Source organism: Perissodus microlepis, chromosome 20 (genome assembly GCF_051167445.1).
Source record: "Perissodus microlepis isolate ML-2025 ecotype Zambia chromosome 20, ASM5116744v1, whole genome shotgun sequence".
NCBI classification, from domain to species: domain Eukaryota; kingdom Metazoa; phylum Chordata; class Actinopteri; order Cichliformes; family Cichlidae; genus Perissodus; species Perissodus microlepis.
The window spans coordinates 1,126,078-1,153,234 of NC_140480.1; the positions used below are offsets into that span (position 1 = coordinate 1,126,078).

The 27,157-nt window shown below is 42.7% G+C and overlaps 3 protein-coding genes across 4 annotated transcripts in view; 2 read left to right on the forward strand and 1 right to left on the reverse strand.

Annotated features, from left to right (window-relative positions):
- The first annotated feature begins 63 nt into the window (after positions 1-63).
- Positions 64-2,796, forward strand: LOC146363700 (uncharacterized). 2 transcript variants are annotated; one of them, XM_084916835.1, is made up of 4 exons: positions 64-348; positions 765-1,021; positions 2,084-2,264; positions 2,372-2,796. In XM_084916835.1, the coding sequence occupies exons 1-4, from the start codon at positions 144-146 to the stop codon at positions 2,566-2,568; spliced, it is 840 nt and encodes a 279-aa protein (XP_084772961.1). In that variant the 5' UTR covers positions 64-143; the 3' UTR covers positions 2,569-2,796. The 2 variants fall into 2 exon arrangements, with proteins under 2 accessions (XP_084772961.1, XP_084772962.1); XM_084916836.1 differs by having other exon boundaries at positions 67-352.
- A 2,504-nt stretch (positions 2,797-5,300) lies between these two features.
- Positions 5,301-9,387, forward strand: ube2t (ubiquitin-conjugating enzyme E2T (putative)). The gene is made up of 7 exons (XM_084916837.1): positions 5,301-5,438; positions 5,709-5,818; positions 6,531-6,600; positions 6,701-6,806; positions 6,941-7,039; positions 7,749-7,832; positions 9,114-9,387. Exons 2-7 carry the CDS (start codon positions 5,710-5,712, stop codon positions 9,228-9,230), a joined length of 585 nt encoding a protein of 194 aa, XP_084772963.1. The 5' UTR covers positions 5,301-5,438; position 5,709; the 3' UTR covers positions 9,231-9,387.
- A 60-nt stretch (positions 9,388-9,447) lies between these two features.
- Positions 9,448-27,157, reverse strand: part of lgr6 (leucine-rich repeat containing G protein-coupled receptor 6) — a 39,585-nt gene continuing 21,875 nt past the window's right edge. The window contains exons 3-18 of the mRNA XM_084916833.1: positions 26,160-26,231; positions 24,371-24,442; positions 21,065-21,280; positions 20,878-20,949; positions 17,847-17,915; positions 17,272-17,343; positions 17,071-17,142; positions 16,572-16,640; positions 15,893-15,964; positions 15,606-15,671; positions 15,414-15,485; positions 14,281-14,352; positions 13,630-13,755; positions 12,539-12,693; positions 11,827-11,907; positions 9,448-11,723 (exon numbers count right to left, since the gene is read on the reverse strand). Coding sequence (XP_084772959.1) covers positions 10,585-11,723; positions 11,827-11,907; positions 12,539-12,693; positions 13,630-13,755; positions 14,281-14,352; positions 15,414-15,485; positions 15,606-15,671; positions 15,893-15,964; positions 16,572-16,640; positions 17,071-17,142; positions 17,272-17,343; positions 17,847-17,915; positions 20,878-20,949; positions 21,065-21,280; positions 24,371-24,442; positions 26,160-26,231 — 2,497 coding nt within the window. The 3' untranslated portion in view covers positions 9,448-10,584. The remainder of the gene's footprint in view (positions 11,724-11,826; positions 11,908-12,538; positions 12,694-13,629; positions 13,756-14,280; positions 14,353-15,413; positions 15,486-15,605; positions 15,672-15,892; positions 15,965-16,571; positions 16,641-17,070; positions 17,143-17,271; positions 17,344-17,846; positions 17,916-20,877; positions 20,950-21,064; positions 21,281-24,370; positions 24,443-26,159; positions 26,232-27,157) is intronic.

Below are 27,157 nucleotides of genomic sequence, written 5' to 3' on the forward strand. Positions count from 1 at the left end.
TATATTTACAGAAGCGCTGCAACAGACGCTCTCGTTCATAAATGAAATGTGGGTGGAGGGAGGGTGACACCTATTTTTGTTTTATTTTTTTGAATAGTTTTTTATTTCTCTTTCTTTCTTTTTCGCTATTACGCAATACATACATGAGCGGTAACCCGTGCGGCCAGAAAATACAAGAAAACTACAGGAAGTGGTCGATGATAAGAAGTGCCAGAGTGTTAAAACTTAGGTGTAGGACACCCCAGAACGGAGCAGCGCGTGCGCCGATGAAGCACAAGCTCCTCCCACTACCAGGAAGACCAAACAGTGGCGTGGCTGAGAGCCGACGAGCGTTGACTGTAAACGAAAGTAGGTAAGCGCTTTATCCGGGCAACTGGCACCGAGAGTCAGAAGAGCAGCCATGTTGTCCTGTACGTGTACGAACTGCGTGTTGCGTGAGGGCACCGTGTCAGCTGTTTGGATTCTCCTGAACGGAGAAAAATGATGTCCCGATACTCTGCTTGAGTCTGTAAATCTACAAGTTTCAATCAAGTGCTCGACTTTAATTGGTTATTCAGTAATAACAATGTTAATAAACTTCTACTTGGCTTTAAAAAAATCAGCGGATTAAACATTAACTGCGCAACAAATAATGATAAGTCCAGCCACACTGTGAGGAATTAGAGCGAACCATTTATAACATTTTATACACCGTGTCCTCACATTGAACACCGCTGAACCTGAAAGCAGAAAGTTTTTAGCCAAATATTTCATGTTTTTTCCAGTCATGTGGGCTGAACAACTGGGGAAACAGCTGGGCCGTCCCACGCGATCACTTGCAGGGTGGTTGGTGAGCAAGTGGCTCACAGCTTACAATCAGGTCCTGGAGGGGAGTGCTGTGCAGCTGTGTGCCATCCAACCTGGGGACACTGTGCTGGAGCTGGGTCATGGCCCCGGTCTGGGTCTACAGTCTGCAGCCAAACTGCTCACGGGCCCCACAGGCCACCTTATAGGGGTGGATTACTCAGAGTATATGCATCAGGTGAGGTAGAAAGAGTGGAATAAACAAGTCAAATTCAAGTTTATTTAATGCATGTGGGTTGTTACTGTTACAAAGAGTGTCTTTGAAAAAGAGTAAAAGCACAAAGCTTTGTTGTGGCCTCTTCAGCCTTGCTAAAGCAGACACATTGCAAGCCTTTAAAAAATGCATTATTTCAGAGAAAATACGCACACTGGCCACTTGTTTCATTACTTCACTGGTACCGGCTTCAGAGCTGCCTGAGTTATCTGTGTCATAGATTCAACAAGGTGCTGAAAACATTTCTTTGATTTTGGTCCATATTGACACGAGGGGAAAAAAATCACATTGTTGCTGCAGATTTGGCTGCTGCACACCCATGAAGTGATATTTCCATACCACCATATCTCACAGGTATCCTCTTAAATTGAGATGATGTGGAGGCCATTTAAAGTCAGAATGAAACACTTGATGTTTAAAATCTAATTTAGATCACTGAGCCCTGCTCTCCAAAACTAACATAGATGTAACACTGTCTGTGTAGCTGGATTTAAGAAATAAGCGCTTAAAGTTTTTAAAACACGTTTAGCGCCATCTTGTGTCAGTGGAGAATGTGACATCACTAACGTGCTGATGTCTCCACTGATGCTGTGAGTTTATGCCAGCTAATTATTAACAGAACCAATAACTCAGTGGAATATAATGAGACTAAAATCAGTTTAAGGGGTCACTTTTGTGCTACCCATGGCTGCAACAATGAGTTTTACGTTAAAACCAAGGATTCTGAACCTAAATGCCACAGCAGAAATCATGAACCATCAGACCATGCAGAGTTTTTCCAATCTTCTATCAAGCCCATGCAAATTAGCATCTACTAGTGAACAATGTCCTGTTCTTAACTGATCGCACCTGGTGTGGTCTGGCCCACCTTCTTTAAGGTTTGATGTGTTGTGCGTTCTTCTGCATACCTTGGTTGTATATTAAATAAATAAATAAAAATCAAGCACTGCTGAGCAGGCAGCTAAGACCTAAGAAAAGCATAGCTGCTAATCAGGGACAATATTGTAATTCTTCTGTGTCTGACAGATGGCAAAGAAACAAATGATGGAACTTATAGCGAGTAAAAAAGTGACCCTCCACCACTGTGACGTAGCAGCAATGCCTCTCAGAGACAGCACTGTGGACAGAGTCTTTCACTGTAACTGCTACTACTTCTGGCCTGATATTAGAAAAGGAGCCGCAGAAATACACCGGGTGATGAAGCCAGGTAATGCCATGACAGTCAGGCAAACTTTATTTACAAATTTAGTTCCAAAAGTTGTCTTTAAATAATGATTCTCAAATTGAATTTCCCCATCTTTTTAACCCACCCAGGAGCCCTGATGGTCACAACTCTGAGGCTTTCTCGTGTGGCTACGATGGCAGCGAAGGGGGTGATGCCAGGGGAAAACTGGCGCCCAGAGGCCTACATGGCAGCTCTGAGAGACTCCGGCTTCACTGATGTCAGAATGGAGGACAAGCAGGACAGAAACATTACTTTTCAGGCTATCTTTGCCACTGCCTTCAAATAAGATTGTGTCGGATCTACACTACTTATGTGATTGTGAAGTTTAGTGTGATTACATCAGTCATTAATGGTCTTCCTTTTGAAGATGGATAAACTTGAAGTTTTTATATCATTTTCTGTCATTCCCTACGCGCAATGTTCTTACATCAGTACCAATATACAGTATGGTGATTTTAAAACTTCAAAACAGCATTACTGTGAAAAGTGGAAATAAAACATAATGAGGGTTCAAGGTTCTTTATTTGTCACATGCATAGTTATACAAGTATAACACACAGTGAAATGTAGCCTGACACGCTCCTCGACATGTACAAAAATGGGGGGGGGGTATATGGTATATACATTAGGTGAATGTGCAGTAGTAGCAGCAAGCAGGTGAATTCTGTACATTAATAAGAATAGACAATCTGACTGTTTTACAGAATAGACAATATAAACATATTTAAAATTAAAGGAATTTGAAATGTACATTGTGCCTTGGTTTAGAGTGTCTGGAAGAGAGTCCTGTCTCAGTCAATTATAGATGATGTGAGAGGGCGGGTGTGTGTGTGTTTAGGGCCCGGATGGCTCGGGGATAGAAGCTCCTCTTGAGTCTCTCTGTCCTTGCCCGGATGATGCGGAACCTTCTACCAGATTGCAGAAGTTGGAACAGTTTGTTGCCAGGATGGGACGGGTCCTTCAGTATCTGCGCTGCTCTAGTCCGGCATCTCCTGGTGTAGGTGTCCTGAAGCGGGGGGAGAGCAATCCTGCAGCAGCGTTCTGCTGTACGGATCACTCTCTGGAGAGCTTTTTGGTCCTTCACACAGCTGTTCCCAAACCACGATGTCATGTTCTGTGTGAGGATGCTCTCCACAGCGCCTGTATAGAAAATCCTGAGGATCTCTGGAGAGACCCTGAACTTCCTCAGTTGTCGTAGGTGGTACAGGCGCTGCCTAGCCTTTTTGGTCTGGACCTGAATGTGGGCAGCCCATGTCAGGTCTGAGGAGATGTGGACACCAAGATACTTGATGGACTGCACCCTCTCCACTGGAGCTCCATTGATGATAATGGGCTTGTAGTCTCTGTGCTGACTCCTTCTGAAGTCCACCACCGGCTCCTTGGTCTTGCCGACGTTCAGCTGGAGGTGGTTGTCCTGGCACCATGATGCCAGATTCTTCACTTCGTCCATGTAGGCCGCCTCATCGTTGTTGGAGATGGCGCCCAACACCACTGTGTCGTCAGCAAACTTCACAATGGTGTTGGAGCCGTGGGTGGCCACACAGTCTGAAGTGTAGAGGGAGTAGAGCAGTGGCGAGAGGACACATCCCTGTGGTGCTCCTGTGTTGATGGTGATGCTGTTAGACACGCATCTACCCACCCTCAGAAGAACTCTATGGAGGAACCCAACTGTATGAATGTGTAATCATACAATAAATGGAAAACAGGAATAAAAGAATTAGAAAGAATAAAACACACAAGATGATACCAAAGTCTTATAGTGCTTCTGCTGTCAAAATAAAACAAAAATCATGGTGTCAGCTCCACCAAGAAAGTGATATATTTGGTAGCGTTGGGGTGTGTGTCATTTTGTCCTTAAACACGATAGCTCAAAAGCTTTTGAATGAATTCTGATCAAACTTTGCAAACTTTGTAAAGTGGGGTCGTGTTAACAATTAATAATTACTTTACATCCATCAACTTAATGATTGATGGATGTAAAGTCCACAAAAGCATCTTAACTTTAAAGATTTTAAAATGTCATATCATAACTGACCTGTGTCCTTCAGGGTCAACAGATGGATCTGAAGGTCCAAGTGATAATGTGATATCAAGTTACTTATTATTATTATTATGTTTCTTACTGTCATATAGACATACAGACATTTAATTATACATGGGGATTAAAAATATCACATTACTTTGGACCTCTGTCTTCTTCTTCGAGGATAAATAAGGTCAAACTTTAATAAAAAATAAAGTCTACTGCATTTTTGTACTGGCAACATTTAGGAAATGATACTGTTATATGGGGTCAGTATCACATTATAGTTTTCTTCCAAATATAATTTCATATTTGACCTCTGATCTCGCTTTTACATTTCACGTGTGTCTTCTTTTCATTCAAGTTTACCCAAAATGCCTATAGCTTTAAAGAAAGTGTTGTCAAGAAAAAGATGATGAACTGCTTTGTTAGTTAGATATACAGTAGTGTAAATTGTAGTGCAATATTAGATCATATGCTCAAGTCTTTTAAACCCCCCCCCCCCCCCCTTTTTTTTTTACAAGTCAGTACCTATTATCCATTACCTACTCCTAGACAATATTTGTATAACCAAAGTATACATTTGTCATGCCACCCTTATTTGAAACCTCTTAAATTACATTTAAAAAGAACAAAGAAAACTAAATTCATATATCGAAAATACACAAATATTACCTTATAAGTAAAAACTGACTAGAGACCAGAGAGTCACCAGGAGATGCTTCTTGTTCCTTTTTGTAAGGCTATAAATGAAAAGTGGTTTTAGTATCCTCTAAGAATCACATTTCACACATACACATGAATGGTTAGTTGCCCAGTGTTTCGAGGGGCAAGCAGAGAGGCTACTGGGTTGCAGGATGATCATTGTAACACTGTTAAATTAAAAATAAAAATGATGCTGTGTTATTTGTGCGCAGAAGTAGCCTCCTGGTAGCTCACACTCGGGACCACACGGTGGCGGTAATGCATCTGAATAAATCCAACAGAAGAAGAAGAAGAACGGCGCGCGGGCGGTGCTTACGTAAGGAGAGGGAAATCCAAAACAGAGTCGACGACGCTGCTTCGCCGAGAGCTGTGAAACTGACATTTTGATTAAGATAGACAGTGATTGTCAAGTGCACAGCTGATAAAAAGTAAGTAAACGAGAGGTGCTCTCCACCTGACAAATTGTTATTAGACTTTTTGCACTAAGAAGGTGTTTATTTTTCGGCCTTCACATTAGTAAGCAAAGGCGTTAGCTCAGCATCACAAGAAGGCAGCTAACATCACAAACAAACCACTGTCTCATTGAGCAATTTGACAATAAATGTTCTACGTTTAGGATTAAATAATTACAAGCGTGTGTGGAGACTGACCCACGAACTTTAAGTGTAACGCTAATTAGCCAGCTGCCTGTTTTTCAGAATGCAGAGGGCTTCTCGTTTGAAACGTGAACTTCAAATGCTAAACACCGAGCCCCCCCCTGGGATAACATGCTGGCAGACCGAAGATCAGATAGACGACCTCCGGGCACGTATGTACTACTGTGTCACTTAAACGACTAAAGCTATACTTACCAGACACTTTCTTATGTGCGTTGCTAGTACCGGGTTGGACCTCTGTGTTGCCTTCAGAACTATCGTAATTTGTAACAGCGGCGGTGCCCAGTGTGGTCTCTGCTCCTGTGGCCCGTCTGCTTCTAAATTTGATGCGTCATCGAGGCTCTTTTGGATTGTTTCCTTCCTATCAGCTCAAACCAGCGTAGCCAGTTTCCTCTGACCTCTGAAATCAGTGGGGCATTTTGACCCAGAGATCTCCTGCTCACTGAACATTTTTCATTTTGGACATTTCTCTGTGAATTCTAGAGATGGTTATGTGGAAAATCTCAGTAGATCAGCAGGTCCTGAAAGAGTCTGACCACCATATCTGGCACTAACAAAATCACGTTACTAGCAAAGTCACTTAAATCGGCTTTCCTTCCGATTCTGATGCTCAGTTTGAACTTCAGCAGGTTGCAATGATCATGTCTATATGCCATAATGCACTGAATTGATGCCTCGTGATTAGCTGGTTATCAGACAGTTGAACAGGTGTACCTAACAAATTGCCAAGATACATTTACCTACACTATATACTCAGAATATTTCACCTGAGTAAGATCACTCTGACATCCATTTTTGCAGTGGATCCTGTCATTAAAATATATCAAATACATGACCATATGTTTAACCCCTGTTATGTTCCAGAGATATTGGGTGGATCAGGAACTCCTTATGATGGTGGAGTCTTCTCCTTGGAGGTCAAGATTCCAGAGAGGTACTTCTTCTCTGAGCTTTAACATTGATGGGTTTCTCTCTACTAGTTACATGTTCTCACTCCACTCTAGCAGGACTGACATGCTTTTTTTTTCTCTTAGGTACCCGTTTGAGCCTCCCAAAATACGATTCTTGACTCCAATCTACCATCCAAACATTGACAATTCAGGACGGATCTGCCATGATGCTCTTAAACTGCCACCAAAGGTTATAACAGATTTCCAGTACATAATAAACTCTTTATTTCAACACCATTACATGGTGGACACAAGGATAGATGTTGCATTTTATACATTTTAGATGTAGTGTTGTCTTTATATTTATTAGATTTTTTTTTTCAGGGTGCCTGGAAGCCATCCCTAAACATCTCCACAGTCCTCACTTCCATACAGCTACTCATGGCAGAGCCAAATCCAGACGACCCCCTGATGGCTGATATAGTGAGTCACACATAGTTTGTTGTCCATCCTATATATCAAACTATCTATCATACACAATCTGTCTGTGGTGGTTTATTTTATTTTTAGAAAACTGTGAGTTACCTTTATTGTCATGTAATATGTGTTGTCTTGACTAAAATACATAATTCAGTTTTTAATTGATTCAAATTCATCCCTCGAAATAAAAGGTATCCTAAGTCAGCGGTCCCCAACCCCCGGGCCTCGGACCGGTACCGGTCCGTGAGTCGTTTGGTACCGGGCCGCGAGAGTTGAGGCTCAGGTGTGAAATGTTTGGTTTTCAGGGTTTTTATCGGTTTTCAGCGTTATTTTGTTATCGTTTTTATCGTTAACTCTGTTTTCCTGGGTCTTTTCACGTGTGTTATGAATAAATCTTCTTTTTTTCGGTACCGGTACTAGTTTTATTTTGTTGTATTTATCCGCGACACCTTAAAGGCCGTCCGTGAAAATATTGTCGGGCATAAACCGGTCCGTGGCGCAAAAAAGGTTGGAGACTGCTGTCCTAAGTAATTAAAGGCAAGTCCGGGAGTGTGATAAATGCCAAAATGACTTGTTTAGATGCAAGTCAAAAACCCCTTTAAGCTAAACCCTGTTGGGTTAGCGAGCAGCTGTGTTCAGCTGTAGCACAGTGAATGATTCTATAATCCAACTTTATATGTACTTTTATTTATCTATTTTTCCCGTAATTTAGTCATCGGAATTCAAATACAACAAACACCTGTTTATGGAGAAGGCCAGGAAGTGGACACAAGAACATGCCGTCCAGAAGAATTCTGTAAGTTACTAAGGACTTCTATATATATATATATATATATAATATAATATAATATAATATAATATAATTATTAATCATTTAATGTAATTACACTCTGACTGCTGCTCTATTCTTAGTCACATGATTCCTGTCACTTGCTCCACAACACTGTTAATGTATTAGTTGTGTGCACTGTTTTATTTGACCCACAAGGTTGTGCTGTGCTCCTGCAATAGAATATTATATGCCAAGTAAATAGAACTTGTTTATGTTGCAGTCGCATTAAAGTGAAAATAACCTCCTTGTAATTGCACTGAATTTTTTTTGCATTCTGTGATTGGGGGTTGAGGGTGTTGCATACTCGACCTCTGAACAAACCTCCTCAATTGTAAGGTGACTGCACAGATTGCCTAGAGGGAAGCAACTTGTCCAAACAATTCAGATTGACTGTAATCACTCCCAGAAAGATTGGCAAGGTTTTGCAAATATTTGCTCTCTAATCTATAAACACAGAGAGATTGCTAGCATGTGACAGCTGATTTAAGTTAGTTAGTCAGCCAGAGCAACTGAACTGGCAATTTTTACTGTATAAAAGCAAAGTTGTCAAGCACCTATGGCACTTTGCAGTTAGATTGCTGTCCTGCAGCAATCATGTCACTTTGTGGAGGAACTTCTGAATTTATGGAAACAGGTGGCAAGAGATTTGGAATTTTGCTACTAATCTTACTACTTAATTATGACAAACATTTTGCGTGTTATTACAAGCTTGCCCTCATTCAGCTGCAAAATGGAAGGGGATCAATTTCATCCCTTTTTTGCAGCTTTGAGGATGGCAGCAAAAGGTTTCTTCAGAGACTGCTTCTTCGAAGCGTTCAAATTGGAGGCAATGAGACTGCAAGGTCATTGCACATGGTTGCAACAATTTTGATCATGCTACAGTGTCCAGCCACTGTTTTCCCTACTGTAACTATAGTGTAATGGAGTGCATCATGTACATCTGCACTGCTCAGAAAAACTAAAGGAACACTGAAAACAAATCTGGCCAACCTCCAAATATTACTCATGCTAGCAGTAGTGACACTGACCCCAGCCAAATGCAAAAGTGGTGGAAAAAACTGAGACAACATCATGTCATGAGGGTGCGCTACATTTTCACCTGTAGTGCACCTGTATATAATTTCATTAACAACCCCCTCTGCTACTTACCCCAGCAGTTTAACTGACTCGATGATTTTCTGGTTTAGGAGGAGCAGGGTGTTTTGTTTTTTGTTTTTGTTTTTTTAATGCATTTTTTCTCCCCAGGGTGTTGTGGATGGCAACAAAGAAAATACTCCTGATCAGAAAGCATCAACCCGAAAAAGAGAAGCGCACAGTGTGCAGCAGGAAGCAGAAGATCCAGCAAAGAGAACCTGTGTGTAGTTTCCACCTCACCTGATAAAACTGACACCTTGTTAGAACTGTGGTATTAACTTTATACACAGATGTAAGACTTGTCTTCCTGTTTTTAAATGTATGTGGATGGCTGTATGTAGAATGTGCGTGCTTGTGTTGTGATATTAAAGTTTCATTTTATTAATGAGTGCCTGGACTTCTTGTGTGGTTTGGAGGTGTCTCAGATTTGTAACATAAGCGCATACTTGAGTGTGTATAGTATGAAGATGATAATTTTATTCAAAAATATGCTTAACCAGTTGTATACAAAGTATGTACATCCTAAATAGTACATTTGTTTTTACAAGCTAAGGATTTATTTCTTATAATATAAAATTATATAATTGCTGTTTATAAAAAGGGGAGACAAACATCATAAGGCTGTAGTGAGTCAATACCATGCTAGTTCAGAGGTAGTTATATTGTATGTACATAATGCTAGCCTACTCTAAAGTCTGTAAGAAAAATACCTACATCCCATTCAGTCTCTATGACTGCTTGCCTCCTGTTGGATAGAGTTGCTTTTCTTGAGATCAAACCATGTAAACCATATGAAAATAGATGTGCGGCCCATTCCCTGTGGCGCTTTGCTGCCGTATAAAGAGTAGCATTTTTACAACAACCTTTGTATTAAACAGTTGCATAGTACAATATGACAATGACATCTGTGGAAGAAAACTGTTAGCTTACACTGGCTGTCGTGTGTGTGAGTGATGAGGAGTCCCTTTTTTTTTTTTCTTTTTTTTTTTAAACAGACCTTAGCAATAGGATAGAATTTGTATTTAAACAAAAAAAATGGCTCCACCTATAAAAGAACCAAACAACCTGCATCTTCTGAGCTGGCTTTTTCATCAGTTTTCAGTATAAACAAAGATCTATTGGTGCTACCTAAATTCCCCACAGGCAAAATCACTGATTTGTCCAATGCTTACATTTTCCATGTGGATTTGAACTGTTCCCCATGACTCAGTCCACTGAAATGTGTCTGAAATTGTCCTTTATATAAAAAGTAATGTCATTGTCCTTGAATAGTCTTTTCTGTGAAAGGACCTTTTAGTCCCGCTCTCCACTTTCAGAGGCTCTTTGTTTTCTCCTCAGCTTCTCTGTACTCTGTAGTCTCTGTAGTAACAGTTTCAGTGTTGAATGTTCTGAGGAGCTTGAAGACTGTGAGCCCAGAGGCGGTCTTTCTGCAGAAGATGGTCCTTTCATATTCATATGGTGTCCTAGCTTTTCAGACAGCTAGCGTGGATGCTCATGGGTTGAGAGTGAGAGACATGGCAGTGTGATAGACATCTTGATCCAAACTTTCCAGAAATCACCAGTCGCTCACCCTCTCTCTCTCTCACTCTGCCACCCTTTCTCTATCTCTGGCAGTGGGAGGAGGTATTTGGCAAGGGATGAGAGGAACAGAGGATGTGGAGGAGCAGTGGGAAAATCTGATCGGATCCTGCCGGGGTTGGAGAGAAGATCCTCCACTGTATGTGGCATCGGTGAGCGACACCTGTGTTGAGGAATCGGAGCAGGAGCTCTTTTCTGTGTCCACGGAAACCAACGAGTCCAAGGTGTGGTCCCGACGGAGCTGTGTACGTGCTTTGGGGCGTGGCCAGAAAAACAGCTGAGAGTGGTCTCTCGTGAAAAGAAGGAAGAGGAGAGGGTTGAGGCAGGCTGGCAAGGGCTGGAGAAGCAGGAGGACTGATTTTAGTACTTCCTCCCCCAGAGAAAGGAGACCAAGAAGGGAACAAAGGGAGAGGAAAGCTACTGGTACATACAGGAGACCATTGGTGAATATTAGCCAGGCAACATGTTTGATCATAGCGCAGTCCCACAAGCCCTCACACTCTCCTCTGAGTAACTCCCAGTAGAGGCGGATGTGTGAACCTGTGACTATAAGCAAGCACAGGGTGTTCATCATAATGAGGGCCAAGGGAAAGCCCAGGGAGGACGGCAGTCGAGAAGAGGGGGGTGGCAGGGGTGAGGGAAGGCAGAAAGGCGAGGACCCATACTCCCCGACTCCTGCCAGTGGGAGAGAAGCAAGCGTGATGGAGAGAACGAGGCAGAACAGCGCACAGGTGCGTACACTCACGAGGGATGGGGACTTCCCATAGGTGCGCGCACACGTCACGCTCACACCACACTGCACTGCTGCAAGAGTTAACAGCAACACACTGGCCTCGGATGCAAACACCCAGACCCATCCTGTCGCCTGACAACCAGGACCCCCCTCCCACCGGGCTCCGTGGTGACCAAATTCTCCCAGCGTGAGAGCATCCACAAGGGCCAGGGTGCACATGCACACACCAGTCAGTAGATTTGAAGCCCCCATGCAAGCCACGGTAAAGCGAAGTGGTGACAGGTAGCCTGATGAGCCAAAGAGAGACAGAAGCAGGATGGAGTTCCCCAGCAGAGACACCAGGGAGATGCACCACAGGCCAACACGAACTAGCCAGCTGCCCAACAGAGAGTCACAGGGACGGAAAGGACCTGCAACAGCACAAAACAGTAGCTCATTAGCTAAAAGCGCTGAACTTAGGGCTTACTTGCGTCATACCCTACAATAAAACTCATTTGCATTCATTTGCATTACCAGGTGTTGGTGTGCACTGGACACTGGCCTGCAGTTTGGATTCCTCTAATTCCAGCTGGAACTCCTCCAAATCTGGGTCATCTGAAAGAAAACGTTGTTTTAGGGCCAGAATTCAGAATTTCAGATTTCCTTTTTGATCAAACCTCCAAACGGTCCATGTGTTAAAGTATATTGAGAGCTTATTCTGAAAGTGTTTATACACAATATATCCCATGCAGACTATGCGTGACACTAGCTGCAGGGGTTTGTAATGATAACATTCTGTTCCACAGACAAAAAATAGACACTTCTAGAAGATTACTGGCGCTTGGATGAATTTTGATTGTCTTGGCATGTTTCTCTAGCAATTAAAGGTAAATAAACTTTAATCAGTGATATGTCTTGGTTTATTCATGTCTTGATTCTGTTATTTTTCTGAATACACCCAGCAATTTTTTAATTTCTGCTTTAATCATGCAGATTCAGTGGGTTCATTTCACCTTCATTTTGATTTATTTGTGTTTATATTTTATGCTGGCCACAGGAATGAAGGAATGGAGGGGTCAGCACGTGCTGTGTGTTTTTAGGTCACTGTGGTTTCAGTGAGGATCTGACACGTCCTTAACGGCCAGGTATGGACCCTTAGTTGTCAGATTCCCATCTGATATGTTACAAGTCTTTTGACATACTGTGTGTATGTTTTCACAGATACCGTAAGCATGTGTTGTCTTACAGTGAGTGTCGGTGTGGATGGGGTACATGGCTACAGTCCTCTTATGCAGGTCTTCACTGGTGCTGCTCTGCTCTGAGTCCCACTGACCGGCTGGCTTGTAGCTATCACAGGAGCCGTACACACAGCATTGGTAGGCATAAGGCATCTCTATCACCCTGTACCAATCAGATGAGAGTAGTGTTGAAAATAAACCAGAAGAAAAACAGGAGCATAATAAGGTGGCAACAAAACTGCAAGTCCTGGCTGATGTTTCTTTCAACGTGAGCTTTATCTACGTTTCTTTTAGGCACAATTTAAAACGGTTTCCCAGCAGCTTCAAGTGCTTTTGTTCCTGTTGCTGTTAGGTTGCTTGTATTTACATTAAACCACATTTTGATTGATGTGTAATCAGTTTGACTGTAGATGGTGGTATTAAAGGTATATATTCTATAGGGACCGGGTGCTTTTGCCTTATACTGGACACACGTAGCCTTTGTAAACAGAGGGGATGGTAACAATAGACCCAAAAAAGCTTCAGTGTATGAAAGCACAACTGAATTTTTAATAATGATAACAGTCCATCTTTGGGGAAAATGCAGGTGAAGCGTTTATTTATTATTGCTGATGTCCAGATCTGCTGACTTTGGTGTAGATGTGCTTTTAAAATGTTTGTCTGCCAGAAGTTCTGTTTTGGGCGATGTTCTACAGGGATACTAACACAGAGCTTTGATCTGCTGCCATCTCCAATCTCTTTAAAAGTTCCTCTTCATTTTTTACTTCATCGCACCTTCCCAGGCCTTCAGGGATCTTTGTAACAAGATTTAACTTGCTGCTAACAAATACTCAGTCATTGTTTAAGTTCGGCTCAGGAATGGCTTGCAGGGATACACTGTAATTAGTCAATTGTCAGAGTTGGCAGCTTTCGGTAAATTCACGATATTAGTAGAAAATTGCAAGACGAAGGATAATTTAAGGGTTGGGAAGGGATGCGTTTTCCTCACAGCCACAGGATACACACCTGGGATCTTTTTTTTTTCTTTTTTTTTTGGGACAAAGCAAAATACAAGTTTCATTTGAAGAAAGCACTCAATGATTCTGAATAGAGTATTTACCTCATATGGGGAAAGTTATCAGGACTGAAGGCCTCATATAATTCTGTGTTCCCCCTCAGCTTGAGATGGGTCAGACCGCTCAAGCCTACAACAGGTATTGAGCTCAGACGGTTTTCAGTCAGGTCCCTAAGAGAAAAATCGAAGGACAATGAAATAAGAAATGTGCATGTCTAATCAAGCCAAGTTAATGTTTGTAAAATGTGTTTTTATTTCAGATAAAGCTGCGAGATGTCCTTGATAAAATGTCCTTGCCTCCTAGATTCATTAAACTGTGTAGACAGGACTCTATCAGACTGACTCCACATAATACTTTCTGTCAAACGTATTATCTGCTTGTTTAGCCAGGCAAACTTCAACCAGTCTTCACACAATGAAGTAATTTTATATTGGCATGACTTGAGCTGAGGCTTCTTGCCATGCAGAGATTTTTTATTTTTTCAAACAATAAATGGATTTTAATGTTCGCTGCAAACTCTGCCAAAAGTCCACAGGTTTTCAGTGGAGCACGCAGCCAAGTATGGAGTGTTTGTGTAAGTGCAACACGCTGATAAACTGCCCAGGTTTAATTGAGATGCATATATTCTTTATGCTTTTCTCAGAAAGAGGGGAGAACAAGATGAAAGGTAGAAGAGTCTTAGTGAGTTTACTCACAGTTTAACCAAAGAGTGAAGCGAAGCAAAGGCATCTGGGTGGATACTCTCGATCATATTCCAGCTCAGATCACTGACAACAGCAACAAAAAGAATCACAATGATGTGAAAGTGCCTGGAATGACGGCGCACACTTGGCAATGCTGTGTATCACCACTAGATGTCAGTAATAGGTCATAATTCTACAGTCTTGTTTAATCCAACAACCGATGATTTCCTTCGTTTTGGCATCAGAGTCCTTGGGTCATGTTGTGAAACCTCATTATAGCACAGATGATTTGACTTCTACATATTGTTTCAGTTAAACATGATTAGAGAAACAAAGTTCAAACTATGTGTTATTTCACAAGAAAAAACCTCAATGGTACATCAAATTTAGTTTCATTGTTTTGTCATCTCCTGCTATCCGGTTATTAATAACATATACAGATGGGTGGCAAATTAAAAGAACAACCTAAAACTCCAACACTCATAGCGAGGACATCTGGTGTTCAGGGCATTTGCTGGGATGGTTTTGGAGTCCTAGAAGCAAGTCTTGCATCTCAGCAGATATGTGAGAGGGAAATTTTTCTGGTACTATTAATTTATATATGGTTTGCTGACTTTGCCAGCTGGAAGTTACACGTCTACAACAATCTTTGCTGTTGCAGAATTCTCCCAAAGATTTCAGGTCAGGATACAACCATGTCTCTAAAATGTGGTGTTTCTGTTTGGGCCCACGTGTTTTGGGAATGGGCACAGGACATCAACACAGTTGTCCTGGGAGATATGTGATGAAATCATCCTATCCTGAAGGTTGTAATCTTTACTAATGCCCATGTCTCTTGGGTACAAAAGGTCACTGAGCAGATAGAGTATTATGAAAATGATATGTATCATGTTCATGGTAACCATATCTCAAACAAAATAAGAGATTTTGGACTGACGTGGGCCCTTTAGATAGTGCGCCTGAGCACCATCATCATGAGCATAATGAGGGACTATTTTTTGTTTTTCTCTCCTTTGATTTTTCACCAGTCTGCATATTTTTCAGTTCACTATCCTTACCCAAAGGTGAAGGCTATTTATAAAAAACACAAATTTCTAAATATATCGTGTGCAACTTGTGACTAAAACAAAGTAAAGTTGACTCACAGTGCTCTTAGAGAGGTGAGCTGCTGGAAGGTGCTTGACTCGATCCTTCTGATTTGATTGTGCTGCAACCCTCTGTTAGGAAAATGATATAGGATTGTATGTAACCAAAGCACTATGTGCAGAGGTAAACTGAGAAAACTGCTGCCTTTGATACAGTAAGTGTGTGACTGTCTAGGGGGTCGAAAAACTCACATCTCTTGCAGTGCAGAGCAGTGGTAAAAGCTGGGCAGATCCTCTATCTGGTTGTAAGAAAGCTCCCTGCAACACAAACACAGTACACAGTGACCAGCTGTGGATTTATGGTGTGGGAAATTATGGTCAGCTCTGTGAGGAAGGCAACACGGCAGGACAATAATTTTCTGTATTGATTGGATTTCACAGAGATGTGATTGTGCAAGGGGGGGACAAGTCTCCGCAATTGAGTTGTGTGTATCAGATTTTGTACCTCTAACTTTTCCCCTTGGTGTGTATCTACTCACAGCACTCTGAGGCGAGGCAGCTGCTCACACAGATCCAGAGGCAGAGCTGAGAGACCAGCCCGAGTCAGCGTTCTGTAGGGGAAGAAAAAAAAGAAGAGGATCTTCTGATCATTGTTGAAGTGCGAGCAAGCGAAAGGATCCTCCAGTCCAGCGAGTGTAACTTGGTGAGACAGGCAGCTGTGTAGGTTCGCCAAACCTGTCAATGGCTGACATAACTGCCTACTCTTCCCTGACTCTCCTCTTCATTCCCTGCTTCCCCTAAAGTCTAAACACACACATTTCCATCTATTTCCTTCAGTTTCTTTCCTGCCCGGTCTTATCTTTCTTGGCTCTTTGTCTCTCTTGTATGTGGAGTCTGATTTGTCATTTTGTCCTGAACATCAAATCAAATAAAATCTATTTATTTATATATTAAAAACCACAAAGTGCTTCACAGTAATATAAAACAGAAATACATAAAATACATTAATAATCAAACATACAGCACAAATCTAATTAAAATCTAAATAAATAAATAAATCTAAACATCAACGTGTTTTAACATTATTTTTTTACTGTACATTTTAAAGGCTCGCTCGGTGAAATTATATATTGTGGGTTTGTGGTGGCAGTGGTGAGTGTTTGTGTGTGTCTGTGTGGGTGGGACGGACGGGTAGGTGCAAAGGGTACAAAGACTCACAAAATTTCCAGGCTGGTGGTTCCTTTCAGATCGGGAAACTCTCGGATCTGGGTTGCCCCGTTAAGGGAGCTACAGTCAAACAAGGAAAAAAGTGTCAGACGACTGTCTTTGTTTCTCTCACTCCCCCTTTCTTTTCACACACACACACACACACACACACACACACACACACACACACACACACACACACACACACACTCACTCGCGCGTCTACACAGACCTTGTCTAACAGCTCATTTCATCCATCAAACTTTTTCTCCAACATCAACACAGGCTGCTTTGGCTGTCTCACTAGACATCATAAGTCACACCATTCAACATGTTCTTACAACACACTCTCTCTTACCACATCAGCACACAGCACAGCAATACGCTAACACAACATCATTCAGTAGGCCATTACACATGTCCACTCAACCCTCACTGCAAAGGACAGAAGATGATTTACACAGTGTTTGGGCTAACTCACTGGAATGGTTCCTGCTGACCGCATACTTACAGTGTGTGCAGCTTAGGTAAGAACTGGAAAGCGGATTTTCCCACAAACTGGATGGGGTTTTCATAGAAATGACTGCAACAAAAAGAGAGGAAAAAGACACTCACGTCAAGCCCCGGAGAATAATTTGTTTTTGTAAATGGCTGATGCTGATGAAATCTCAGTTGTGATTCTGTCTGTGCAGATAGCAGCATTGAAGCTCACATGGTTTGGAGCTGAGGGTTTCCCACAAAGGCCCTCTCAGGGATGGCTTTGATATTGTTGTTATGGAAGCCCCTGCAAATATAAAAAGAGACAATGTTAGTCCAGTTCTCTGTAAATATGTTTCTGATTATCTTAATAATCATTATTATTATTTATTTTGGAGTCTGTGTGTGTATGTTTGTGTTTGGAGGAGGGACAGAGTGTGTTTGCGATTGAGAAGTAAGTCACATGTTCTCATCTTGCACCTGCCATTGCACAGCTGAAAAGCATTTTTGGATACATGAGATGTAAACACGCACACATACGCTGTATCTGTGACACATAGGCGCGCTGCAGAACATCTGCTGAAGTGGAGGGAAAACACGGCTTGTGTGTGTGCATGTGCGCCTGTGTGTACGTGCAGGCGAGCGGCTGCGTGGGTGTGTAGCCAGCACCTGCTTGGGGTGAGAGAGATTGTATCCAAGTGCCACATTAAAATCACTTAACGGGATTACTCGGGATAACGCAACCACGATAGTCATGTCGGGCAGGTGTGTTTTCCGTGTTTGCGTGTGTGTCTGTGTGTGTGTACTCACAGTTCCTGAAGTTTGCTCAGTGTCCTGATGGCCACAGGGAACTCCTGCAGATCATTGTAGTTTAAATCCCTGTGAGAGAACCAGTAAGATAAACAGTCATTATAAAACAGCATGTTAACACATGCAGTCCCAGTCATGATGGAAACCATCCATACTGTATGTGGTCTTATATGTTTATGTGTGTGAGAAATGTGTATGTGTGTGTCGCTGATAGAAGATTTTAGGGCCCTGAACTATCCTTTAGTTATATAGTAGCCTTGGACTGGTGGTGGGCAGGGCTTCACCTAACACACTGTTTCTTCTTCACTCCTCTCTAAACTCTGTTTCTCGCTGCTTTCTTCTCTTTCCTCTCACCCCAACTACTCTTGGAAGAAGACTGCCCCTCCCTGAGCGTGGTATTTCCTGTTGAAAGGGAGTTTTTCTTTCCTGCTGTCACCAAGTGTTTGCTCATACGGGTTGTCAGATTGTTGGGGTTTTCTTTTTTCTACAGTATAAAGCAGCGGTCTCCAACCTTTTTTGCACCACGGACCGGTTTATGCCCGACATTATTTTCACGGACCGGCCTTTAAGGTGTCGCGGATAAATACAACAAAATAAAACTAGTACCGGTACCGAAAAAAAGAAGATTTATTCATAACACACGTGAAAAGACCCAGGAAAACCGAGTTAACGATAAAAACGATAACAAAATAACGCTGGAAACTGTTAAAAACCCTGAAAACTATACATTTCACACCTGAGCCTCAACTCTCGCGGCCCGGTACCAAACGACTCACGGACCGGTACCGGTCCGAGGCCCGGGGGTTGGAGACCGCTGGTATAAAGCACCTTGAGGTGACTCTCATTGTGAGTTGGCACCATGTAGATAAAACTGAACTGAACTGAGCGCCATTACCTCTTTCTGAGGGAGTAAAAAAATTCAACCAATTCTGTCGCTAATTCTAAGATGTACCTGTATGAAAAATGTGTTGGTGAGATGGAGAAAAGATGTGACCATTATCTAACATTCCAGCAATCGATCTCACAAACAAGTTTGCAGACCTTATCTTGGTTCTCCACCATCTCCGCGGCATGTTGGCCTAACTATGCGATGAAGTAGATCCCTAAATTACCCAAAGCATTTTTATATTCTTTAAAACTGTGCTTTCACTTTGATGCATATCAGACTATTAGTGTATCAAACATTGGCGAAGTGTCGTTTTCGATTTGGGTGTGACCCTTGACCTTTTACCGCTCTGTCTTGATTATTCAGGATTTTGTCTCATCAGTTTTTCACACCCAGTAAGAGAAACATAGTTGCGCTTGACACAGTTCCTAGACTGTATTTCCATTCTTTACACAAGTGTGCACATTAGAGCCCTTCTGTGCATGGGAAAAATGTAGCGTACATGTGACTGCATGTATACGAGTATGTACTTTGGTGTATTAAAATGTATGCCAGGGCATGTGTGCACTTAAGAGCCTCCTTTGAAGATTTCCAGCCATCAAGATCAAAGGATATCCTAAAGTCCCATTCAACTGGATTTGTTTTTATTCTGTTCAAGTAGCCAAATACCTTTGATGAAGAACTTTGAGAGATATATGTATGTATTTCCAGCAAATGTTGTGAAATGTTTGTCTGCCGGTGTCTGTTCTGTCTTGTTTGCATATGCTGTTGCATTTTCCAGCAGGCCTCTGGACGGCTCCTCGTAGTAATGATTTTATAATGCACACTAGGGGTTGGGGAGGGTGGCGGCGATACAGATGGTCTCTCGTATTTCTCATAAGCAAAGCCGCTGTGAGAGATTAACCCATCATACCAGTGCGATCCCCACGTCAATGACACCTGTCATCTTATCCCGCTGAGTCATCGATCTCTCCCCCACCACTGACAGTCCAAACACTTTAACACGCACTATTCTGGTCCAGAGAGCTCCATCCCTCTTTTTCACAATCTCCAGTTTCCCTTCATCCCCTTAACCATTCCTCCTCCGCCTTACGCCGTGTTTCCTCACATTTCCCAGAACTGATAATGACTTTCAAGTTGAGCGTAAAGCTGTATTATTGCACAGGCAGACAGTACTCGCTTATGTGCACGCACATGCATGTGCCCAGACACTCATAAAAAAAGAAAGCCGTGCTTTTTTTTTTTAACACTTCAACAGGTTGTTAAGCAGCATGCCAGACAAAGTGTTTTCATCAGACCACCGTGAATTTTGCAGGAGACACTATTTCTTTTCTCTCCCCACCTCTTTCATGAAGCTGTGTCAGTTTTCTGCGGTTTCCATATTGGTGTGTGGTTAGGAGGTAGTAATTGAGGCGACGGCACGTACTCGCGAAAACTCTCTCCTGTAGTCTTTACTTGACCTTAACTCTGGCTAGCAACTGCTCATTCAAAACACCGCCGATGATGCTTTAAAGTAATCAAAGACGACTTTTTTACCTTCACATTCCCGTCACTCATTCGTTGGTTGCGGTTTTGAGAAACGTTCAGGCGCTTCATGAAATTATCGGGACATTAATCATTATTATGACTTTACAATTTAGCACCACACTTCATTATTCTTTGGCGCACTTGTTTCGTATGATTTGTAAAAACACCATTTTTTTCAGGTGTTCCAAGTAACACCAACCAGCTTTACACGCATACAAGCACACCTACACACTCACACACAATCAGGGCTTTAGTGAGGCACATAATGTGAGTCTTTTGGTTGTGTTACCTCCTTCAGGTTATATTTAGGGAGTTTTTCAAATATCTTGGGTTATACTAAGGCAATGTGATTGCTGTAAACACTACTATAGCAAATGAATGTTGATACTTGCTGATGCTTTGTAATCAAAAAGCCTGCAGTGGTGATTTTGGAAACAAGGAGGTGCTCATTTAGGCCAAAGAAATGCATTCCCTCCAGTGTGCGTGCGTGCATGCGTGCATGCGTGCGTGCGTGTCAGACTGTTAAAACGTCCTGTGTTATTTTTAATACTGTCCAACAGTGTGTGTGTGAGCACGGCTGTGTGTTTCAGTGAGAATGCATGAATGTTGGATACTCACAGCGTCTCCAGACTGTTTAAACCTTCAAAACATCTCGAGCCCATGCTCCTGATGTGGTTGTTATGGAGATGCCTGGAAAAACGACACAGATTAATTAATTTCATGAAAAAAAGCAAAAACAACGCCACAGTATGTCGAAACATTATTTCAGCTCAGCGGAGGACAAATAACGCACAATGCAACTTACAGTACCACAAGCGCAGAGAGGTTGGTAAATGCGTAATCTGGGATGTGTGTGATTTGGTTGAGCGCCAGCGTCATGGCCTGCAGGGAGGGCAGAGAGTCAAGCGCCATCACTGGGATCTCCGTTAGGGAGTTGTCATCTAGCCACAGGTGTCTAAGGGAGCGGACACCTCTGAAGGCCTCAGCCGGAACCACAGACAACAGGTTCGCGTCAAGACGCCTGCAGGGTGAGAGGAACTGAGCTTAACGAGATAATCACCAAGTCTGAGTACAGTACTTTTGCTCATGTGGATGCGTATCTGTGCTTCTGTGCGCATTAGTGGTTGTGTGTCACGGCACTGGAACGGTTTGGCTTACAGGAAGGTTATTATGAGAATTACACGTCCTTTATTCTGCTTCTTTCATCTTTACTGCAGCTTCTTAGAAGTTTCTCATTATGATTTATTCCCATGCTAAATAAGCCACGAGAAGCTTCACCAGCACAGACATGTGTGAAATGTAAGATGAGAAAATGACAGTTGCAAAAATGTGGAAATGATTGTGGTGAGTCTTTTATATTTGTGCTCTTTTTGTTGTGACACTCGCTGAGTGTCTGGAAAAGGTAGGAGACAGAAGGAAGCATTTTCAGCTTTTTTACTTTTTCCCAGTTTAGTCTCTGAAATTTCCACCAAACGCAAATGCGACTTCTTACAGCCAATGAAGTTATGACAGCCAACACACACACAGACACACACACACACACACACACACACACACACACACACACACACACACACACACACACACACTGCCACATGTGCACTTTCATCTTTTCAACTATAAAAAAAAACCTAACAAACCTTTGTTCCCTTCTCCCCTCTGCGCTCTGAACCCACAGGCCATGAGTGTGGACACGCCGTCCGTGTACATTTACACACACACACACACACACACACACACACACTGCCGATCATGATGAATGATCCCCTCAGGGCGGAGTTGACAAGAGAGACCACTTCCTCCTGCTATTCTTCTTTCTTTGGCCCTTCACACTCATTCATTCATTTCCCTCCCTCCGGCCTCTCTCGCACTCACATTTTGTTTCTTATATCTTCATTGACGCACTCCCCAGCTGCTTTGAATCCCTTTTGCATCTCAGTCCTTAATTCTTGTTCATCTTTCAAACATCCCCTCCTTATCAATCTTCTGCCGAGGTTCTTTGATTCCTGCGCTCCAGTTCTCCTCGCCCCCTCGGAGGTTTTACCAAACAAAAAGCATCTTCAAAGTGAAATCTGAACTTGAACTCTGAACTCTGGGCTTGTCTGCCTGGGGGAATTTTCCATCAGGAGAGCAACTGTATACACTGGCAGATGCTCACACACACAGAGGCACCTACCACCATATATGTAAATACTTCTGAATGTGTTTTCAGCGCACGTCTCTTTTTTTTCTTTTTGCAGCGCTAAACATTTGCCCTTGTGCACCCTGTATCCTGCAACTGTGGACATTGTTTGTCCCTGACCCAAATCACAGGATGAAAGCTACAGAAGGTCTTTCTGCTTTCTCTGGGTTGTTCTCCAGGGTAAAATAATAATTCCTCCTTTTCGAGTGGACCTGCCAGGTCTGGTGAAGGTCCAGACAGAACCAGGAATGTTCCACAAAAGCTAATAAAGCAGACATTTCCTGTCCATCACATCAAAGTCTGACGTATGATTACCAGAGTAAGAAGCAGAGACAGAAAGAGAAAAATCCTTTAAATGATCCTGGAGCTCTGGGTTACTGCTTCTGTTTGTTCAATTCTCCAGATGGACAAAATTTTATACAACCAGGATCTTTGGTGAAGGGGGGGGGCTGTCTTACTGCCATGTAGTCCATTTTCCCTAAACCTGGTTACACTGATCTAAATCTGCCTGTGAAACTCATGAGTGTTGATAAGGCTACACTACTTAACCCTTTGGTAAGGACCCAAAACACATCTGTCTGCTTATGATGGCACCGAATTAAGCAACAGCACTCACACTGTGCTGTAATTATCCTGCTCCAAGAGGCAAATTTCTTGAATCAATCTCGCTGCTGAGAACAGAATTGCTGTTTGAGATTAAGTCATAATTTATTTTGGATGAAAGCCTCCTTTAATACATTCATACCAATTTGAAATCCATGTGACTCTTTCTTTTTACCTGGTGTGTTTTATGTCAGTGAGAGGCGCCGACAAGCTTCACTCTCCAAAGCCTTTCCAGTAATCTTTCTGTGCTCAGCTTATCATTACTGTAATGACAAGGTGCGTCTCTATACACTGGCTCTGTTTGTGTACTCTGTGCGTGTGCGCACGAGTGTGTGTGCATGTGTGTTTTTCATTACTTGTGACAATTTCTATCTGCTAAAAGAAAAAGATCTGTGGAGACCACACGCTTGTGCTCGTACGCAAAGACACGCAGACATCATCATGACAGCAATTTGTTAATTCAGACAAGAGCAGTCTGCACTGATGTGTCTGCCAGAACAAAGTGTGTGTGTGTGTGTGTGTGTGTGTGTGTGTGTGTGTGTGTGTGTGTGTGTGTGTGTGTGTGTGTGTGTGTGTGTGTGACTGTACTGAAGGGGTGCAGGCCTGCTTAATACCAGACAGGGGAAACGTTGTAGGTGGTAGAGGAGTTAGACATGCACGCCCCTCCTGTGTTACAACCCCAGCAATTTTGGCGTGTGTACTTGTGTGTGTGTGTGTGTGTCTTTGCGTTGAAGGAAAAGGCTTTATGGATATTTGCAAGGAATTAATAATTTGGAAAGTGGAGACGTGGAGTACATGTGGAGGGCAATGTTCGAAGAGTGGGGTACCGGTGAGGAATTGCAGATGAGGTGGTCCACACATGCACACACACGCATGCACACTGACACACACATACACTGACCCCGCAGATTAGACAATTAGGTCACCAAACACTCTCATTAGCCAGGGGGATAGCAGTGTGGGTGGTGGGAGAAGAACAGGGGAGTAGGAGTAGAGGAGGAAGAGAGGGGGAACTGATGGAAAATGGGGTTGTTTCACAGCTCATTGGAGATGCTCTCGCTGGCCTGCAGTGTCTGCTGTTTCCCTCATGGCTTCCAGATGCTACCATGCACTGCACTGACACAATCAGGCTGTGACTTCTTCCATTAGGCAGTACAGCAGCACTGAGCGCACAACTATTGCAGCCACCATTTGGATATGGTCTGCCATTTGTCAGCAGTGCTCCTATACCTGCATTGTGGTTATTAGTGAAATGCGTAGGTGGCCAGTGTTTCATTCACTGCTGGATGAGTAGATGAGTGCAATGTGTATAAGACGGAGACTCACAAGGACAGGAGGTTGGGTAGGTCCCAAGGAGCATCATCAGGAAGTCTCTCCAGCTGGTTGTTCTGTAGCATCCTACAAGGCACACACATATTACACAGCTATATGTATCATGTCTATACTTGATGAAGTTTTTGTACTGGATGTGTGTGCACATGCGAGAGCGAGAGTGCAACGGGCAGGACAAAAAATTTCATAGTGAGGGAAATCTGACACAAGAAGGAAAGGGCCAGTGAAAGCTTGAAGAGAAGCAGAGAATGAAGGGTAGAGCAAAAGAGAAAGAGAGCCTCCCTGGGTGGGCTGCTGATGTCATTCTCAAAAGATTGGAGCAAAAATGGGGAGGAAGTGGGAAGCAAACAATAGACCTCTCTCTTTACTCACCCTCCCTTGCTTTTTCTATCTATCTCACACTATTTCTTCAGTTTTATTGTGACAAGTCTACTTAAACAGGCTCATAAAGCCTCCGGTGTGTCACATAGAACCAGGAGGTCAATGTGCCACGGTAGTCTGTCTCTGTGAATGCTTCGTGTCTTGTGTGATAGGAATCGTATATCGTATTTCCACTGTTGAGAAATGCTTCTTTTTTTTCCTCCCCGCCAGTATGACATACATTTGATGCCACTAGTGCCGAGTATAATTAAAACATTTCCTTGCGCATGTGTTTATTTATTTAGCTGTAAATGAAGGATGGAGCATAGCGCATGTAATAGCATAGTTTTCACATTTATTTATATAACTTTTCTGTTTTTTTTTTTTTATATATTTTCCTGTTTCAAAGAATTTCCCAATGGGGAGAATTCCTGTTCAACCTCTGCGAGTGTGGTGAGCCTGTGAGAGTCAGCAGGGATCTTGTGGTTAACCTAGACAAGGTCAGCAGTATTTTCATGTCTAACACAGGGAGACCTTCACCGTTATGTTAAGAAATGAAATGGATAGTTCAGTTACCGTGAGGTCAAAGAGATCCTCCAAAGTTTTCCTTTTGCGTTGTAGTGTCGAGTGTATATGACACAGTGTATTTCCCACTATCGTTCATTGCGGTTGGCTCGTTCTGTTTCAGTGAGTTTCACAGCACAAGGTGAAAGAAGATCAACTGGTGTGCCTGGTAATTCTCTAGATTCCCTCAAATTACAAACCACAAGTTTGCTAGCTGAGTTTATATTCTGTGGAACTGCCGCTCTAACTTTTCTCAGCCAACGTCCAAAAGGAGTTGAGGGGGTTGGCAAAGCTCGTGAAAATCTCCTTAAAATCCTTGTCCTGCGCTAACTAGAAATATGGCTGCAACTCATTAGATCCTGCGCTCACAAGTCAAAAGGTACTCTGAGTTTTGTGGCTGCTTTGCACTTTTTTTTATGATTTAATACTTTGCAGCAGCTCTAACAGTTGGTGGCCGTGGATCATAAGGCCATGAACACAGTTTGAGAAGTGTGGTGTTAAGAGAACAGCTTTGAATGGAGTTCTTGGTAAATTATTTGTCACTTTCTGTAATCTCAGTGGGTGGTGTGACTGGGAGGTCCCTGCAATACACCTGTAAGGGTATGTGTGTGTGTGTGTGTGTGTGTCCTCGCAAGTGAAACGGCGCTTGTTTAGAAATAAAGGTGCTGCAAGCAGTGCATGTCTCCCCCAATCTCATAAAATTTAACTGCAGTTAATGATGCATGGCTTGTGTGTTTCATTCAAGGTAGGGCAAGTTCCCTTTCAAAGGATAGAGTGGGATAAACCCACAGTGGCGGTTTAGGGATGGGGATTAAACCAGGGCTGTGGTATAGGTGAGAGGGTGGAGGAAGTTACTTACAGAACTTTGAGGTTGTGTAGACCTTGGAAGGCGAGGCCTGAGATATACCTCAGCTGATTCCCTGAGATACGCCTAAAAGAGAAACGAGCAAAATTATAAAAGTGAAAAATTGAAATACACTCATAGGCACAAAAAAAGTTACAAGTCTCAAGAGCAGAGCTTTTTTTACGTTCATTTACGTACTTTATTCGATACTTTTTGGATGAGGCTGTGATGTGACTTCATCCCAGACTGCTTTGGGGTTATTGTTGGGGCAGTATGCAAATAAGAATTTTCTATTCCCTTCAGTGTGGTTGCTATTGGCCCGCGGCACACCCTGAAACCTTAACCAATCCTGGGAGCTCCGATGAGTGAGTAAAGACTGAATTGAATGAGACTGGGTCAACAAGTGCACCGCATAAGTATATGTGTGGATGTGAGTGTGTTTATGTGCGTGTTTGTATAGTAAGGTGTATACTATATGTGTGCGCACAAACACATGTGTGCAGCGAGACATTGCGTGCGCTAATTTCCACGTCCTTGAGGGTAAATCGGGCCTATTCTAAAGGGGCCTCGAGGACAGCGGGGGAGAGAAACCACACGCATTCACACAAGCAATCCAATCAGTTTGTTTATCAAACACAGCACCTAATGGTCATTTGTGAGTGTGTGTATAAGATGTCCAAATAAATAACATTCAGTCCAGCAGAATAACTCTCAAGGTCACAAGCTGGAAGCGCAGTTTAAACACAGATTTGGGCTTCACAACTCAAGACCACCCACTTTTATTAAACACACACACAAGACGTTATAAGTTACTCATTGGAGCCCTCCTCCACCTCACACAATTGCTCTACAGGTGATGTTTGCCTGACATTTCAGCTTAATGCTAAGCAGCCTGCCTCTGGAAAAGCTGTACCAACAGTGCCAGGATACTAAATTATTGATAGAGTGTGCCGTCTGCCTTTCCAAGCCACTAGCATCCAGATGGTAAATGGTCGAGGGCTCCCGTCAAACTC

Coding starts and splice junctions, on each gene's coding strand:
- LOC146363700 (XM_084916835.1), top strand. CDS start 144: ATGAGCGGTAACCCGTGCGGCCAGAAAATACAAGAAAACTACAGGAAG. Junction 349..764: donor AGCGTTGACTGTAAACGAAA/GTAGGTAAGCGC, acceptor TGTTTTTTCCAG/TCATGTGGGCTGAACAACTG. Junction 2,265..2,371: donor ACACCGGGTGATGAAGCCAG/GTAATGCCATGA, acceptor TAACCCACCCAG/GAGCCCTGATGGTCACAACT.
- ube2t (XM_084916837.1), top strand. CDS start 5,710: ATGCAGAGGGCTTCTCGTTTGAAACGTGAACTTCAAATGCTAAACACC. Junction 7,040..7,748: donor ACCCCCTGATGGCTGATATA/GTGAGTCACACA, acceptor CCCGTAATTTAG/TCATCGGAATTCAAATACAA. Junction 7,833..9,113: donor ATGCCGTCCAGAAGAATTCT/GTAAGTTACTAA, acceptor TTTTCTCCCCAG/GGTGTTGTGGATGGCAACAA.